This window comes from Mobula hypostoma, chromosome 3, assembly GCF_963921235.1.
Source record: "Mobula hypostoma chromosome 3, sMobHyp1.1, whole genome shotgun sequence".
NCBI lineage: Eukaryota > Metazoa > Chordata > Chondrichthyes > Myliobatiformes > Myliobatidae > Mobula > Mobula hypostoma.
In genome coordinates this window covers 151470978-151487841 of record NC_086099.1, presented here as the reverse complement: position 1 = coordinate 151487841, position 16864 = coordinate 151470978, and the positions used below count along the sequence as shown (strand labels likewise).

The 16864-nt window shown below is 40.9% G+C and overlaps 1 protein-coding gene across 8 annotated transcripts in view; it reads right to left on the bottom strand.

Moving 5' to 3' along the window:
* LOC134344314 (uncharacterized) overlaps positions 1 to 16864 on the bottom strand; it is a 150436-nt gene that overhangs the window by 65641 nt on the left and 67931 nt on the right. For all 8 annotated transcript variants that reach the window (XM_063043869.1, XM_063043868.1, XM_063043867.1 and 5 more), the window contains one exon: positions 12223 to 12327. In XM_063043869.1, coding sequence (XP_062899939.1) covers positions 12223 to 12327 — 105 coding nt within the window. The remainder of the gene's footprint in view (positions 1 to 12222; positions 12328 to 16864) is intronic.

The window sequence follows — 16864 nt, the reverse complement described above, 5'->3', positions numbered from 1 at the left end:
TCTTATACACCTCTATCAGGTCACCTCTCATCCTCCGTCACTCCCATGAGAAAAGGCTGAGTTCACTCAACCTATTCCTATAAGGCATGCTCCCCAATCCAGGCAACATCTTTGTAAATCTCCTCTGCACTCTTTCTATGGTTTCTACATCCTTCCTGTAGTGAGGCAACCAGAACTGAGCACAGTACTTCAAGTCTGGTCTGACCAGGGTCCTATATAGCTGCAACATTACCTCTCGGCTCCTAAGTTCAATTCTATGATTGATAAAGGCAAATACACTGTATGCCTTCTTAACCACAGAGTCAACCTCCACGGCAGCTTTGAGTGTCCTATGGACTCGGACCCCAAGAACCCTCTGATCCTCCACACCACCAAGAGTCTTACCATAAATACTATATTCTGCCATCGTATTTGACCTACCAAAATGAACCACCTCACACTTATCTGGGTTGAACTCCATCTGCCACTTCTCAGCCCAGTTTTGCATCATATCAATGTCCCGCTGTAACCTCTGACAGCCCTCCACACTATCCACAACACCTCCAACTTTTGTGTCATCGGCAAACTTATTAACCCATCCCTCCACTTCCTCATCCAGGTCATTTATAAAAATCACGAAGAGTAAGGGTCCCAGAACAGATCCCTGAGGCACACCGCTGGTGACCAACCTCCATGCAGAATGTGACCCGTCTACAACCACTCTTTGCCTTCTGTGGGCACTAACATGGATAGAGCACTGGCAAAAATGGGAAAGGATTAGACGATCCACACCAGGGGTGTGTGAAAAGAGCTACTTTTTAAATCAGGGCGGTGATTGAGATTTTGAAGGCAAAATTTGACAGCAGTTTTTTTCGGAGTAGAGGGCCGACCAATCATCAAGAGAAGTTCAATAGAAAGGGCCAATAAGAATAATTAAAGTGCAAGTGATGCAGCCATTCGTTTGGAGTGTGCCAGTGTTTAGAGTGGCACTGTCTCATCAAGTGAGGTATATTGTCTTGCAAGTTTTTTTTTCTCTCTCTCTCTCTCTTTATTCATTCCTCATCTGTAAGAGTATAGCAGATTAGTGAGAAGGGCTCCAGGACAGTGTTTTTACTCTGCGTGGGATGTGGGAAGTCTGCGAGACCTCCAGTCTCGAGTTGCAGCTCCTGAGAGAACATACTAAAGAACCAGAGCTGCAACTCAATGACCTTCGACTCATACAAGAGAATGAGGAGGTGACAGACAGGAGTTACAGGGAGTAGTCACCCCTAGGTTGCAGGAGACAGGTAACTGGGTGATTGTCAGGAGAAGGAAGGGAAATGCACAGTCCCTGTAGAGTACACCTGTGGCCATTCCCCTCAAAAATAAGTAAATAACTTTAGATACTATTGAGAAGGACGACCTATCGGGGGGAGCTACAGTGACCAGGTCTCTGGTACTGAGCCTGGTGCTGGGGCTCAGAAGAGCAGAGAGGTGAAGAGGACTGACTGCAATGTCGATAGGAGATTCCTTAGTCAGAGGAACAGAGACAAGGTTCTGTGGGCACGATAGAAACACCCAGATGATACGTTGCCTCCCTGGTGCCATGATCAGGGATGTCTTGGATTGGGTCCATAGCTTTCTCAAGGCTGAGGGTAGGCAGCCAGAAGTCTTGGTGGACATTGGCACTGATTTCAGAGATAGGCAAGGTGAGTAAGGTCCTGAAGAGAGACTTTATTAAGTTAGGTAGAAAGCTGAGAAACAGGACAACCGGGGTAATAATCTCTGGATTGCTGCCTGTGCCACATTGTCAGTGAGGGTAGGAATAGCATGATTTGGCAAGTGAATGCGTGACTGAGGAATTGGTGCAGGGGACTGCGGTTCAGATTTATAGATCATTGGGATCTGTTCTGGGGAAGATATGACTGTACAAAAAAAAACGGGTTATACCTGAACCCGTGGGAGTCCAATATCCCTGCGGGCAGATCAGCTAGTTGCTCAGATGGGTTTAAACTGAATAATTTGGCAGGGGGATGGGAACCGGTGTGATCATGCTGAAGATGAGGTAGTTGGATTACAAACAGAGGCAATATGTAGTAAGACTCCTAGCAAAGGGGCTGATGATGGGGCAAAATTGCAGTCAATAGGATGAGTTGCAATGTGCCTTCCAAGTTGTTTCCAGAAATTCCAGTCATTGCTGCTCTGCTGTCATCTCTGCCAGTGTTCTTTTCCATCAATTCTGGCCCCTTACTCCACTGTAATACAGATTCCTCTGACTTTAGCTTCTGATTTTCCCAATCTACCTGCATATTGAATCCCACGACTATTGTAACATTGCCCTTTTGACGTGTATTTTCTGTCTGCTGTTGTAACTTGTAGACCACACCTTACTAATGTTTGGGGGTCAACAAGAGACGTCAAAGCCAACATAATAGCCAAAGGGAGATCATAGGATTGGGAAGCTTTCAAATGCCAACAGAAGGCAGCTAAGAAGATCATTAAGGACGGACTTCCGGGTCATCAAGGGAATGGCGGCGTAAGGAAAAGGTCTCTCGACAAAAAAGAAGGTAAACTGCCCCAAAATCGAATTTAGACAAATACTTAATATTGCATAACTATATTAATAAAAGGGGCAAGGATGATGTCTAAGAACAAGAATAAAAAGTCCGCTCTGAAGGCTGATAAACATAAAGAGATGCAGCAAGGCGAAGGGCCTAGCTCTCCCACGGCAAGCCAGGACGGAGATAATGAGGGGGAATCGGTGACTTTGTCTTTGATTCTCGGAGAGATTCGCGAGTTCCGACAAGATAACAGCAAACAGCTGGAAGATATTAAAGGAGAAATAGTAAAAACTAACTCGCGGATAGATGAAGCCGAAGCGAGGATTGTTGGAATTGAAGAGAAGCTACAAAATGCAGAGGAGGTGATAGCAGAAATGCTGAAGCTACAAGACCAACTCCAGTGGAAACTAATAGATCAAGAAGGCCGCTCGAGAAGGGAAAATGTGAGGATCTACGGAGTTCCCGAAGGAACCGAAGGTAAACCCGGATTGATGATTCCCTTCGTGGAGAAGCTGCTTAGAGAGAACCTTGATATACCGGCCGCAAAAGACCTACAGATAGAAAGGGCTCACCGTGCGTTGGCACCACAGCCTCCGGCAGGCACCCAGCCCAGATCGATTCTGATCAGATTTCTCAGTTACAGAACGAAGGAAGAGGTGCTTAAAAGAGCATGGCAAAAGAAAGGTTTCATGTGGAACAACTGTAAAATCAGTTTAGACCACGACTACGCACTGGGGATTCTTGCCAGACGGAAGGAATATACGGAAACACGGAGAGTCCTGAAGGAAAACAACATCAGATTCCAGACCCTGTATCCAGCTCGGCTGAGAGTCTTTTACGACGAAGGGACAAAAACTTACGCTACGGTGGAGGAGGCAACGTCAGACCTGGCGGACCGGGGACTACCTATTAAAGTTATCACCCAACCGGAGTCGCTACTGGAGAGGATTCGGCAGAAGTCGTGGCAGTTAGTGGGGCGAGGACGCTCCACACGAAGCAGAGTGTCAAACTACAAGGAAAAACTGCAAATATTCAGACGCGAATGTACAGAGAATACAGATTAATTAAGAGAAATGACTGAAAAGAGTAAATCGGACTTAAAAGTAAAATGAAAACTGGTACTGAAAATAATCTAGGCGGAATAACTTGAATGATAGCAATATGGTCGAGACATAAATAGGAGAAAATTCTCTATGATTATTCAAACTGCTGAGGGCCCTCTAACCCAGGGTGAAGATGGAGGTTATCCCTCTGAACTGAGGCGGGTCGGTGCTCAGGCCTCACTGTGGGAAGTCGGGGAAAATTTTCAAATGTTATACGTTCAGAAATGTCTAGGGTGTGGTTATATGTCTTGGTTTACTGTTGAGAAGGGATTGCTTACTGTTTGGTTAGAAAAGGAGAGTGCTTTTTTTCTACTAGAGAAAAATGCAAACTGAATTGGTAAAAATAATTTCCTATAATGTTAATGGGGTTTTGAATCCAATTAAAAGAAATAAGATTATGTCTAAATTGAAAAAAGAGAGGGCACAAATAGCTTTCCTCCAGGAAACACATATGAGCCAATCTGAACATGGAAAATTAAAAAGAATGGGCTTTAAGCATGTATTTTATTCATCATATAAATTGAGTCACAAAAGAGGGGTAGCTACTTTAATATCAAGTACTCTTAATTATGAACATATTTCAGAGACTAGAGACAAAGAAGGACGGTTTGTAAAAATCACAGGAAGAATAGAAGGTACAGAAATAACATTGCTGAATGTTTATGCTCCTCCAGGTAGTGAATGGTCATTTTATAGACACATTTTTGACCTAATGGTCAGTTCTCGAGGGGTAGTAATTTGTGGAGGGGATTTTAATATTAGATTAAATCCTATATTAGATTCTTCAAGAATAGTTACTCAGAATAAACCTCTGACTCGGAAAGTGAATTCATTGATGGAGGAGTTGGGAATTATAGATGTCTGGAGGGAATTACACCCTACTAGTAAAGATTATACATATTACTCTTTCCCTCATTCAGCCTATTCAAGGATAGACTATTTCTTTATCTTTAATACAGATAGACTCAGGATAAAAAACTGTAATATTGCAACAATTGATCTGTCGGATCATAGCCCAGTCTCTATGTCTCTAATCCTGGAAAGGAAAATGAGGAAAACACTATGGAGGCTAAACTCACATATACTTAATAACCCAAAAGTAATGGAGAGATTAAGGGGAGAAATCAAAGAATATCTAGACCTTAATGACACGGGAGAAACATCACCAGTGATTTTATGGGATACATTGAAAGCTGTACTGAGAGGGAAAATTATTTCCATTACTACTCATATGAAAAAAATCAATGCACAAAAATTAGCAGACCTTCAAGGAATATTAAAACAACTTCAAGTTGGAGATAGCAACAAAAGTAATTCAAATCGAAAACAGGAAATTAGGAAATTGCAAAGTGAAATTGATGATATTTATACATTGGAAACTCAAAGAAATTTTCTTTACCTGAGACAAAAGAATTATGAAGTAGGAGGTAAATCAGCTAGATTATTAGCATATAAATTACGAAAACAACAAGCAGACAATACAATTCATAAAATAAATAATCCAAAGACAAAGCTTGTGGAGAGTACAATAGGGAAAATTCAAGAGAGTTTTGAAACGTATTATCGAGAGTTGTACTCCCAACCCCGGGCCCTCAGTGAGCCCTATATAGACAGTGTATTGAATTTTTTAGATCTACCTAAACTTACAGATTTACAAAATGAAAGTTTATTAGAACCAGTAACTGTCAAAGAACTGAACGTGGCCATCTCTAGGTTAAAGGCTGGAAAGTCCCCGGGTTCTGATGGGTTTACCTCAGAGTGGTACAAGTCCCTGAAGACACAGTTAGCCCCATTACTACTTAACACCTTTAATTGGATCTTGCAGAGAGGAGAAACTCCACCTTCCTGGAGAGAAGCGATTATTTCAGTTATTCCTAAAGAGGGTAAAGATAAACTAGAATGTGGCAATTATCGGCCAATTAGTGTTCTTAATTTAGATTACAAACTATTTACATATTAGCACGCAGATTGGAAAAGCTTTTACCTGGCCTAATCCATTTAGACCAGACTGGATTTATTCAACAAAGACAAACACAGGACAACATAAGGAGAACTCTGCACATATTAGAACAGGTTAATAAGAACGAGACAGAGACAATGGTAGTAGGATTAGACGCTGAGAAAGCTTTTGATTCGGTTAGTTGGGCATTCCTATACAGAGTGTTAGGAAGATTCGGCTTTCAAGAAAGGTTTATTAAAGTAATTCAGACTCTGTATGACAGCCCAACAGCCCGAATTAAGATAAATGGGGACCTCTCTGACTCCTTCATTTTAGAGAGAGGCACTAGACAGGGATGCCCAATTTCTCCTCTCCTTTTTGCGCTATATATTGAACCACTTGCCCAACTAATAAGACAGAGCGAAATCGTAAAAGGTATCAAGGTGGCAGGGATTGAACAGAAAGTGGCGTTATTCGCAGATGATGTTTTGGTCTATCTGAGTGAACCAGAAAAATCATTTATAGGATTGTTTACACTGTTGGATGACTTTGGGAAAATATCAGGTTATAAAATAAATGTAAAGAAAACGCAGGTTATGTCCCTAAATTATACACCATCCAAAAAATTGCAGGATACATACGATCTTAAGTGGGAAGCTAAATCATTAAAATATTTAGGAATAACCCTGCCGAAGGATCTTTCAACACTGTCACAGGTAAATTATGGGCCATTAATCTCAGAGATAAAAGCAGATATGCATAGATGGAATCTTATCCCCTTTTTAAGTTTAAATTCAAGGATAAATACTATAAAAATGAATATTCTTCCTCGGTTATTATATCTTTTCCGTACTTTACCAGTGGAGGTGGATGATAATCAATTCAGGGAATGGGACAAATGGATTTCCCGCTTCATTTGGCAAGGAAGGAAACCTAGAATTCGATATAACACCTTACAGTTAGGGAAGGAAAGAGGAGGTATGGTTCTTCCTTGCCTGAGAAATTATTTTTATGCCTCACAGATAACCCCTCTGTTATATTGGTGTAATAGGGAATATAAGGCTAGAGGGAAGGAAATAGAATTTGGATTAGTTGACAGTTTTCCTCTTCAGGCCTCAATAGCTGACAAAGGATTGATGGCCCAGTTGGAAAAATTTAATAATGCTTGGATAAATCTTACATTAAAAGTATGGCAGAAGGTGGTTAATTCATGTGGAATTAATAACATGCTAAAACTCTTTAGATGGTGTGCATATGATACCGAATTCTTTCCCAACAGAGGAGATAAAAGATTTGAGCTATGGATAAAGAAAGGTCTTACAACCTACCTCTCATTTATAGATAAAAGAGTATTACAAAGTTTCCAAATCCTGCAGGACAAACATGGCCTAGAACATAATGACTTTTTTAGGTACCTTCAAATACGAAACTATGTTAACCAGAGTTGTAGATATACAGACCTATCAACAGTAGAATTAGAATTTTTCAAGATTCTGAATTCGGCTTGCAGTTTAATACCTAGTAAATCAGTTTCTCGCCTATATAATGCACTCTCCCATGCTAAAAATGTAAATACACTGTATATTAAAGAGAAGTGGGAGAAAGAAGCGGGGTTGGTACTTTCAGAGGAGGCTTGGGGGAAAATCTGCAGCTTTCAATGGTCCTCGACTAATTCTTTGACTTGGAGAGAACATTGTTGGAAAAACATTATAAGATACTTCAAGACCCCATATCAGGAAAAATATAAAGATACAAATGTGATGTGTTGGAGAAGGTGCGGCTCCAAGGAGGCAAATCATTTTCATATTTTCTGGGATTGCCCTAAATTAAGTCTATTTTGACATTAGTTAAGGTACTTAGGTCCCAGATACCTCTGAACTTTGAGACGCTCTATTTGGGGCATGTATTGTTCCTTGAACAGAAGGAAGATATAAAGTTGCTGCAAGCCCTCTTAGCGGCAAGTAAGAAATCAATCACTAGAAAATGGCTAAATCCAATACCACCTACATTAGAAGATTGGTACGAAATTATCTTGGAAATATTTAAAATGGAAAAGTTGACCTACTCCCTGAGAACTCAAAAAGAAACATTTTATCAAATCTGGAATAAATGGATTGAATATATAACCCCAATGCGAGCAGACTTTAGATGACTCTCCTAATGATTTATATTGCTCTTCTCATCAACACAGTAATATTGCTAACGTAAGCACCCCTAGTCTAAATGTTTGTTGTTTTTTTTTGGAAAATAGAGAATTATCACAAGTAAAGGGAAAGATTTGGGAAAGGGATAAAAAAAAAATGAAAAAATTAAGTAAATAAGTACATAGGGATTGGATAATTATGTCTGCGGGCAGGAACAAGCACGAACAAATTGGGATATAAACACCTACAATGGTTGGTATATAGGCTTGTATGCAACATTTTGGACCAGTGGAAATGGTCCAGAAGGGTTGTATGGAAACTATTATTACCATTTTTCTTAACAACTAATTTCATTACTTAGCCTAATAGGTTAGATTTACCACAGTACATAATTATCTATTTAAATGTTTATTTTGCTTTTATATCATCTCAATGTGTACTTAAGAATGTATAAATAATTGTAGTTTTATACATATAAAAAAATGGAAAAGGTTATATGTGTGAAAAAAGTACATGATAATTGTGAACTCCTTATCCAAATAAAAATAAAATTTAAAAAAAGATCATTAAGGTAAAGATGGAATACGAAAGTAAGCTAGCCAATAATATTAAAGAGGATACCAAGGGTTTCTTCAGATACATAAAGTGTAAAAGAGGCAAGAATGGATATCAGAGCTCTGGAAAATTATGCTGGAGAGGTAGTGATGGGGACAATGAAATGGTGGACAAACTGAATAAGTATTTTGCATCAGTCTTCACTGTGGATGATACTAGCAGTATGGTGGAAGTTCCAGGTGTCAGTGGTCATGAAATGTGTGAAGCTTCCATTAATAGAGAGAAGGTTCTTGGGAAACAGGAAGGTCTGAAGTCTGAAGGCAGATAAGTCACCTGGACCAGAAGATGTACATCTCAGGGTTCAGAAAGAGGTGGTCGAAGAGATTGTGAAGTTTATGTATATTTAAAGCAGAGATAGAAGGACTCTTGATTGGTCAGGGCATGAAGGTATACAAGGAGAAGGCAGGATATTAGGGCTGAGAGGGAAAAGGGATCAGCTATGATCAGCCATGATCAGCCAAATGGTCCAATTCTGCTCTCATGTCTTATGGTTAAAAGACAATGCACAAATCTGACCACAAGGAAGTGAATTTTAAATGTAAGGTATTTCTGCACTCTGGCTATTACACAATATCTGAAGTTTTTAAAAATTGTGACACATGGGACTGGTAATCACGTACTGGTGTAAATCAATCATTATTAGAATGGTCAAAATACATTGTTCAAAGAAATAGGTAATTTTTAGATACTATTTAAATACTGTAGCGATCAGTGAAGTGGGCTCTTCAGAGTCTACAACAGGGGTAGGCAACCTACGGCCCACGGGTCAGATCCGGCCCGTGAAGGTACTTTGAATGGCCCGCGAAGGTACTTTGAACAGCCGGCGAACGATTTTTCCTTATTCTGAGTGTTTCACGCGACCACAGGTTCCGTTTTGTTCCAAACCAAACACTGGTATATATGAATGACGGGAAGGCAGACTACCCTATTAATATGTATTAGATACTCTTCGTGCACACACAGGTTTTCAGATGGGACTGTTCAAATTTGTAAACAGAAACAGTGTCACTATTTTAACAAGAAATCCACGCTAAATATCCAGATATTTACTTGTGCTACAATACTTGTTCAATTTTGTTTCGAAATAAAATCGAAGAAAAAATTCCAATGGCAATGAATGCAAAACGCAGGAAGGTAGACAATGAGTGCCGAAATTTCCAAGACACTTGGACACTAGATTACTTCTTCATCGAGCAAGCTGGGAAACCAGTTTGTCTCATTTGCCTAGAAAATGTTGCTGTGAAGGTGTACTGGAAATTTTAACAAGTTTACTGGACAAGCAAGGAAAGATGAAGTTGAGCGAATGAAGGCTAGTTTCAGAAAACAAACGTCATTTTTTGCCAAGAAAAGCAGTGAAAATGAAGGAAATACCAGTGCCAGCTACGAAGTCTCAAAACGTATTGCAGAAAAGATGAAGTTTTTTAAGATGGAGAGTCTGTCAAAGAATGTGGACCATGCAAAAAAGATGGCATCATTGTTTGGCAGCACTTATCTGTGTGAGCAATTATTTTCAAAAATGAAACACACCAAGAACCATTTGGGAACAAGATTGACTGATGCTCATCTGGATAATGTCTTGCTCTTGGCATCAATAAGTCTGACCCCCAATATTGAGAAGCTTTCAAGCAACAAACAGCATCAAGTTTCATACTGATTTATTGACTGTTTGCATTAAAAATTATATTATACTTAATTTACCACCATTCAATTCATCATGTTCATACGTTTTATGTTTAAAAGATTCTTTGTGTCCTTTTAACAGATTCAAAAGATGCCTTGATTGAAATAAACTGCAACTAAACTGAGTTCTTTGATTACTAATTGGCATCCTTGGTTAAGCACAAATGATTTTCTAGCATGCGTTATGCATTAATTTGAGGCTAAACATAACTAGATGTATTTAAATGTATAATTCCCATATTTCAAGTTTTTTATGGCATTTATCTGGCCCATCATCCGCTCATTAATACGCAATCCAGCCCACAGAGGCAAAAAGGTTGCCAGCCCCTGGTCTACAATAATAAATTGGATAAGGCAAGAATGCAATATATCCAAGCTCATAAAAGTAGAAAACTGAGTGACAGTGTGGATTGTGAGGAGAAATTAGGAGCCCTCCAGGGTATACAGACAGGCAAAATAATTGGGAGAGAGTAGAATACAACATGCAATCATGCAAGGCATTCTATTCTGGTAATTTTAAAAAAGGCAAAGATTGAAAGGAGAGATGCAAAGGGATTAGTGTTCAGAAGGCTGTCTCTGCACAAAGACAGAAAAAGTTAACACATAGATACAGCACCTAATTAAGAAGGCAAGTCGTACCCTGGCCTTCTTTGCAAAAGAATTTAAGCACAATGCAGAAAGACTAGAATGATTTCTGAAAAATGGAGCAACAGGGCTGGAGAGGAGGTTATTCTAAGAAGAGAAACTAAGCAGACTGGGCACTCACTGACTTCACCAAAGCATACAAAATTCCTACAGTGCTTTGAAAATGTAAATGAAAATGTAGTTAACAGTTTCCTTTGCTTACGGACCCCAGGGTCAGGTATCACAATTGCAAAACAAGTCAGCCATTAAGGAAGGATAGGAGAAAAAAAGGTGGTACTTTATCCAAAACAGCAAATCTTCAGAATCCTCTACCCAGTGTGGCTGTGAGGATTCAATAGTGCAGTAAATTCAAGACAGACAGAGATATGGTTGGATATTAAAGGAATGAAAAATAGGGACAGAGGAATTGTCCTGGGCCCAACAGGTAAGGGTCATTACAAAGAAAGTGTAACAGCGCCTCTACTTCCTTAGAAGTTTGCGAAGATTCGGCATGTCATCTAAAACTTTGTCAAACACCAATAGATGATTTATGGAGAGTTCACTGACTGGTTGCCTCACTCCTGGTATGGAAACACCAACACCCTTGTCTGGAAGAGCGAGAAAAAGTATTGGATATGGCCCAATGCATCATGGATAAAGCCATTCCAATCATTGAACACATCTACAAGGAGCATTGTTGCAGGAAAGCAATATATATCAAGAGTCTCCATTATCCAGGCCATGCTCCCTTCTCACAGCTGCCATCAGGAGGAAGTACAGGAGTCATAGATCCCATACCACAAGGTTCAAGAACAGATATTAATCCCCACCATGAGGCTCTTGAACCAGAGGGAGTAACTTCACTCAACTTGACTTGCCTCAATACTGAACTGTACCCACTGAACTGGACTCATTTTCAAGGACTCTTCTTCTCACGTCTTCGATATTTACACATTATTTATTTATTCCTGTATTTACTTGTTTATTATTTATTCCCTCCCCCCCCTTCTTTCCGTATTTGCACAGTTCGATGATTATTTTTTGAACATTGGTGTTCATCCTGTTGATGTGGTCTTTCATTGATTCTAATCTGTTTCTTGTACTTCTTGCCATTCCCTACAAGAAAATGTGGCTGTTGTGTTTTACTATATATTGTTATGTTTATTATTTAGTGTTGCAATTGTTATGTTATGAATTGCACTGCCTCTGTGAAACGCTGTCTCATTCTGCCCTGCAGAGTTGATGTATGGTTAGAATGACAATAAAGTTTTTTGAATCTTGAATCTTGAATCTCAGGGTTGTATATGGTGACATATATGTATTTTGATAATAAATTTACTTTGAACTTTGAGTATTAGTACAGGAAAGTGGCACTGATACAGATAATAAACACTGATAAATGGCAGAGTTGCTAGAAGAGCTTGAATAACCTACCACTTGTGTGCTCAAGTCAGGAGGCACAAGATCAGGTAGGATGTCAGGGTCATAAATCATACGGTTTCATTAAAAGTAGCATCCATCCAAGCGGATGCAATAAGTTTCACACTGTCACAGATTTCCCTTCCCCTAATAATGAGCACTTAATATTGTTGACTTACCTTCACTCTTCCCCTTCCATGAGTCCTTTCAATTTCTGCTGCTTGTTTTTTTACAATTAGTTTGTCAGAAATTGGACTTCTTTTGCATAAATCTGGATGCCTTCTCTGAAAAACACAATTTGTTTCAGGAACAGAAAAATCACCCTTGTCACAAAAGGCAGGCATTCCAGCTGGACTACATTTGACCCAATCTTCAACACTGTTAAATGAATTAACTCACATATCAGGTTAACCTGTGCTAGCTTGCAAATAACTACTGTTGACAAGTTTTAAGTAAACTATACAACTACATATTTTCTGAGGCCACACTCAGATATGAGCATCAACAAAACCTCATTTATATAACCTCATAATTGGTGCCGGTAGATAAAGAGGTCCATGTACAACCTCCAGAAGGTCATGTGACGTGACAATCCTGAACCAAACTTGAATGACAGAAGAATGCTCAACAGCTATAGCAGGGCTTGAATTCTATTCCTTCCTACAAAGCAAAACCAAGTGACACAGGTGACAACAAGATTTCACAATGCTTTTTTTTACACTTGCATTAACCAAAAGAACATGGAAGCACCCTCACAAGCACCCACAGCTCCCAGCAGCCCTGTGCTTTCAGTTGGAGGTTGACATGAGGGCATCCTTCAGGAGGATGAACCAATGGAAAGCATTTGGCCAAGACAATGTATGTACCTGGCTGGGTACTGAAGACCTGTGCTAATCAACTGGCTGGAGCATTTACCGGTATTTTTTAAATTCTTGCTTTGGCAGTCTGAGGTACCCATATGATTTAAGCAGGATTCGATCATACTGGTGCCCAAGAAGAACATGGTGACCTGCCTCAATGACTATTGTCCAGTCGCACTTACATCTACATGCTTTGAGATATTGACGATGAGACAAACCAACTCTATCTGAGGAGCAATTAGGATCTGCCCCAATTTGCCTACTGTCATAACAGGTCAACAGTAGATGCCACTTCATTGGCTCTTCACTCAGCCCTGGAACATCTGGACAGTGAAGATGCATATATCAGGATGCTCTTCACTGACAACAGCTCTATATTCAACACTATCATCTATCTCCTCAAAACCAATCAATAATCTCAATACATCCTTGTGCAAATGGATCCTCGATTTCCTTAAACATTGAAACATAGAAAATAGGTGCAGGAGTAGGCCATTCGGCCCTTCGAGCCTGCACTGCCAATCAGTATGATCATGGCTGATCATCCAACTCAGAACCCTGTACCAGCCTTCCCTCCATACCCCCTGACCCCCGTAGCCACAAGGGCCATATCTAACTCCCTCTTAAATATAGCCAATGAACTGGCCTCAACTGTTTCCTGTGGCAGAGAATTCCACAGATTCACCACTCTCTGTGTGAAGAAGTTTTCCTAATCTCGGTCCTAAAAGGCTTCCCCTTTATCCTCAAACTGTGACCCCTCGTTCTGGACTTCCTCAACATCGGGAACAATCTTCCTGCATCTAGCCTGTCCAATCCCTTTAGGATTTTACATGTTTCAATAAGATCCCCCCCTTCAATCTTTTAAATTCCAACAAGTATAAGCCTAGTCGATCCAGTCTTTCATCTTATGAAAGTCCTGCCATCCCAGGAATCAATCTGGTGAACCTTCTTTGTACTCCCTCTATGGCAAGAATGTCTTTCCTCACATTAGGGGACCAAAACTGCACACAATACTCCAGGTGTGGTCTCACCAAGGCCTTGTACAACTGCAGTAGTACCTCCCTGCTCCTGTACTCGAATCCTCTTGCTATGAGTGCTATCATGTTTGCTGCTGTGTGCTGGGGCAGTAGGCTGAGGGTAGCAGACACCAGCAGAATCAACAAACTCAATCGTAAGGCCAGTGATGTTGTGGGGATGGAACTGGACTCTCTCACGGTGGTGTCTGAAAAGAGGATGCTGTCTAAGTTGCATGCCATCTTGGTCAATGTCTCCCATCCACTACATAATGTACTGGTTGGGCACAGGAGTACATTCAGCCAGAGACTCATTCCTCCAAGATGCAGCACAGAGCGTCATAGGAAGTCATTCCTGCCTGTGGCCATCAAACTTTACAACTCCTTCCTTAGAGGGTCAGACACCCTGAGCTGATAGGCTGGTCCTGGACTTATTTCATAATTTACTGGCATAATTTACATATTACTATTTAACTATTTATGGTTCTATTACTATTTATTATTTATGGTGCAACTGTAACGAAAACCAATTTCCCCCGGGATCAATAAAGTATGACTATGACTATGAATGCCAGCATACCATTCGTCTTTTTCACCGCCTGCTGTACCTGCATGCCCACTTTCAATGACTGGTGTATAATGACACCCAGGTCTCGTTGCACCTCCCCTTTTCCTAATTGGCCACCATTCAGATAATAATCTGTTTTCCTGTTTTTGCCACCAAAGTGGATAACCTCACATTTATCCACATTAAATTGCATCTGCCATGAATTTGCCCACTCACGTAACCTATCCAAGTCACCCTGCATCCTCTTAGCATCCACCTCACAGCTAACACTGCCGCCCAGCTTCGTGTCATCCGCAAACTTGGAGATGCTGCATTTAATTCCCTCATCCAAGTCATTAATATATATTGTAAACAACTGGGGTCCCAGCACTGAGCCTTGCAGTACCCCATTAGTCACTGCCTGCCATTCTGAAAAGGTCCCGTTTATTCCCACTCTTTGCTTCCTGTCTGCCAACCAATTCTTTATCCACATCAATACCATACCCCCAATACCGTGTGCTTTAAGTTTGCACACTAATCTCCTCTGTGGGAGCTTGTCAAAAGCCTTTTGAAAATCCAAATATACCACATCCACTGGTTCTCCCCATCCACTCTACTAGTTACATCCTCAAAAAATTCTGAGATTCGCCAGACATGATTTTCCTTTCACAAATCCATGCTGACTTTGTCCGATGATTTCATCGTTTTCCAAATGTGCTGTTATCACATCTTTGATAACTGACTCTAGCATTTTCCCCACCACCGACGTTAGGCTAACCAGTCTATAATTCCCCGGTTTCTCTCTCCCTCCGTTTCTAAAAAGCAGGGTTACATTTGCCACCCTCCAATCCTCAGGAACTAGTCCAGGATCTAAAGAGTTTTGAAAAATTATCACTAATGCATCCACTATTTCTTGGGCTACTTCCTTAAGCACTCTGGGATGCAGACTATCTGGCCCTGGGGATTTATCTGCCTTTAATCCCTTCAATTTACCTAACACCACTTCCCTACTAACATGTATTTCCCTCAGTTCCTCCAGTTTGGATTGGCAACATCTCCTCCACAATCACCACCAACATAGGTTAACATGGCTGTGTGCTTAGCTCCCTGCTCTACTTGCTTTATACTTATGACTGTGAGGATAAGTGCAGCTCCAGTACCATATTTAATGTTGCTGACAACACCAATGGCCAACTCAAAGGTGGAGGCGAACCAGCATATAGAAGGGAAATTGAAAACCTGGCTGATGGTGTCACAACAATAACTTCTTACTCAATGTCAGCAAAACCAAAGAACTGATTATTGAGTATAGCAGGAGGCAGCTGGAGGTCTATGAGCCAGTCTTCATCAGAGGATCAGAGATGGAGAGGGTCAGTAACTTCAATCCTTTGAAATGATAAACCCAAGGAAGTTAAAGGGCTGGAGAAGGGGGATTCTATACGAGAAGACTCAAGACCTTGGAAAAAAGGGAAGGGGCAGGAGCACCTCCGCTTCTCCCCCTTCCCTTTCACCCATGGTCTTCTGTCCTCTCCAATCAGATTCCCCCTTCTCCTGCCCTTTATCTCTTTCAACATCCCAGCTCTTTACTTCACCCCCTCCCGGTTTCACCTATCATCTGCCATCTTGTACTTCTTCCTCCCCTCCCCCCACCTTCTTAATCTGACTCCTTACCCTTTACTTTCCAGTCCTGATGAAGAGCCTCAGCCCAAAACACCAACCGTTTACTCTTTCCCACAGATGCTGCCTGGCCAGCTGAGTTCCTCCAGCATTTCCTGTGTACTGCTTTAGATCTCCGGCATTTCCCGTGCGCTGCTTTAGATCTCCGGCATTTCCCACGCGCTGCTTTAGATCTCCGGCATTTCCCGCGCGCTGCTTTAGATCTCCGGCATTTCCCGTGCGCTGCTTTAGATTTCCGGCATTTCCTGTGCGCTGCTTTAGATTTCCGGCATTTCCTGTGTGCTGCTTTAGATTTCCAGCACCTGCAGACTTTCTTGTGTTCGGGTTTATTACCACTGACATGTGTCGTGAAATTTGTTGTTTTGTAACAGCAGTACAGTGCAATACATTAAAATCACTACAAGTTACAATAAGAAATAAAAATAATAAGTAGTGCAAAAAGGGAGCATATATTTTATCAAAGAGGTTAGGCAGTGTTCATGGCTTCATGGACTGCTCAGAAATATAATAATGGAGAGGAAGAAGCTGTTTCCAAAACACTGAGTAGGCGTCTTTAGGATCCTGCACCTTCTCCCTAATGGTATTAATAAGAAGAGGGTATGTCCTCTATGGTGAAGCTACTTAATGATTGATACCGCACCTTGAGGGACTGCCTTTTTGAATATGTCCTTCATGCTGGGGAGGCTAGTGCCCATGATGGAGCTGGCTGAATTTATAACCCTTG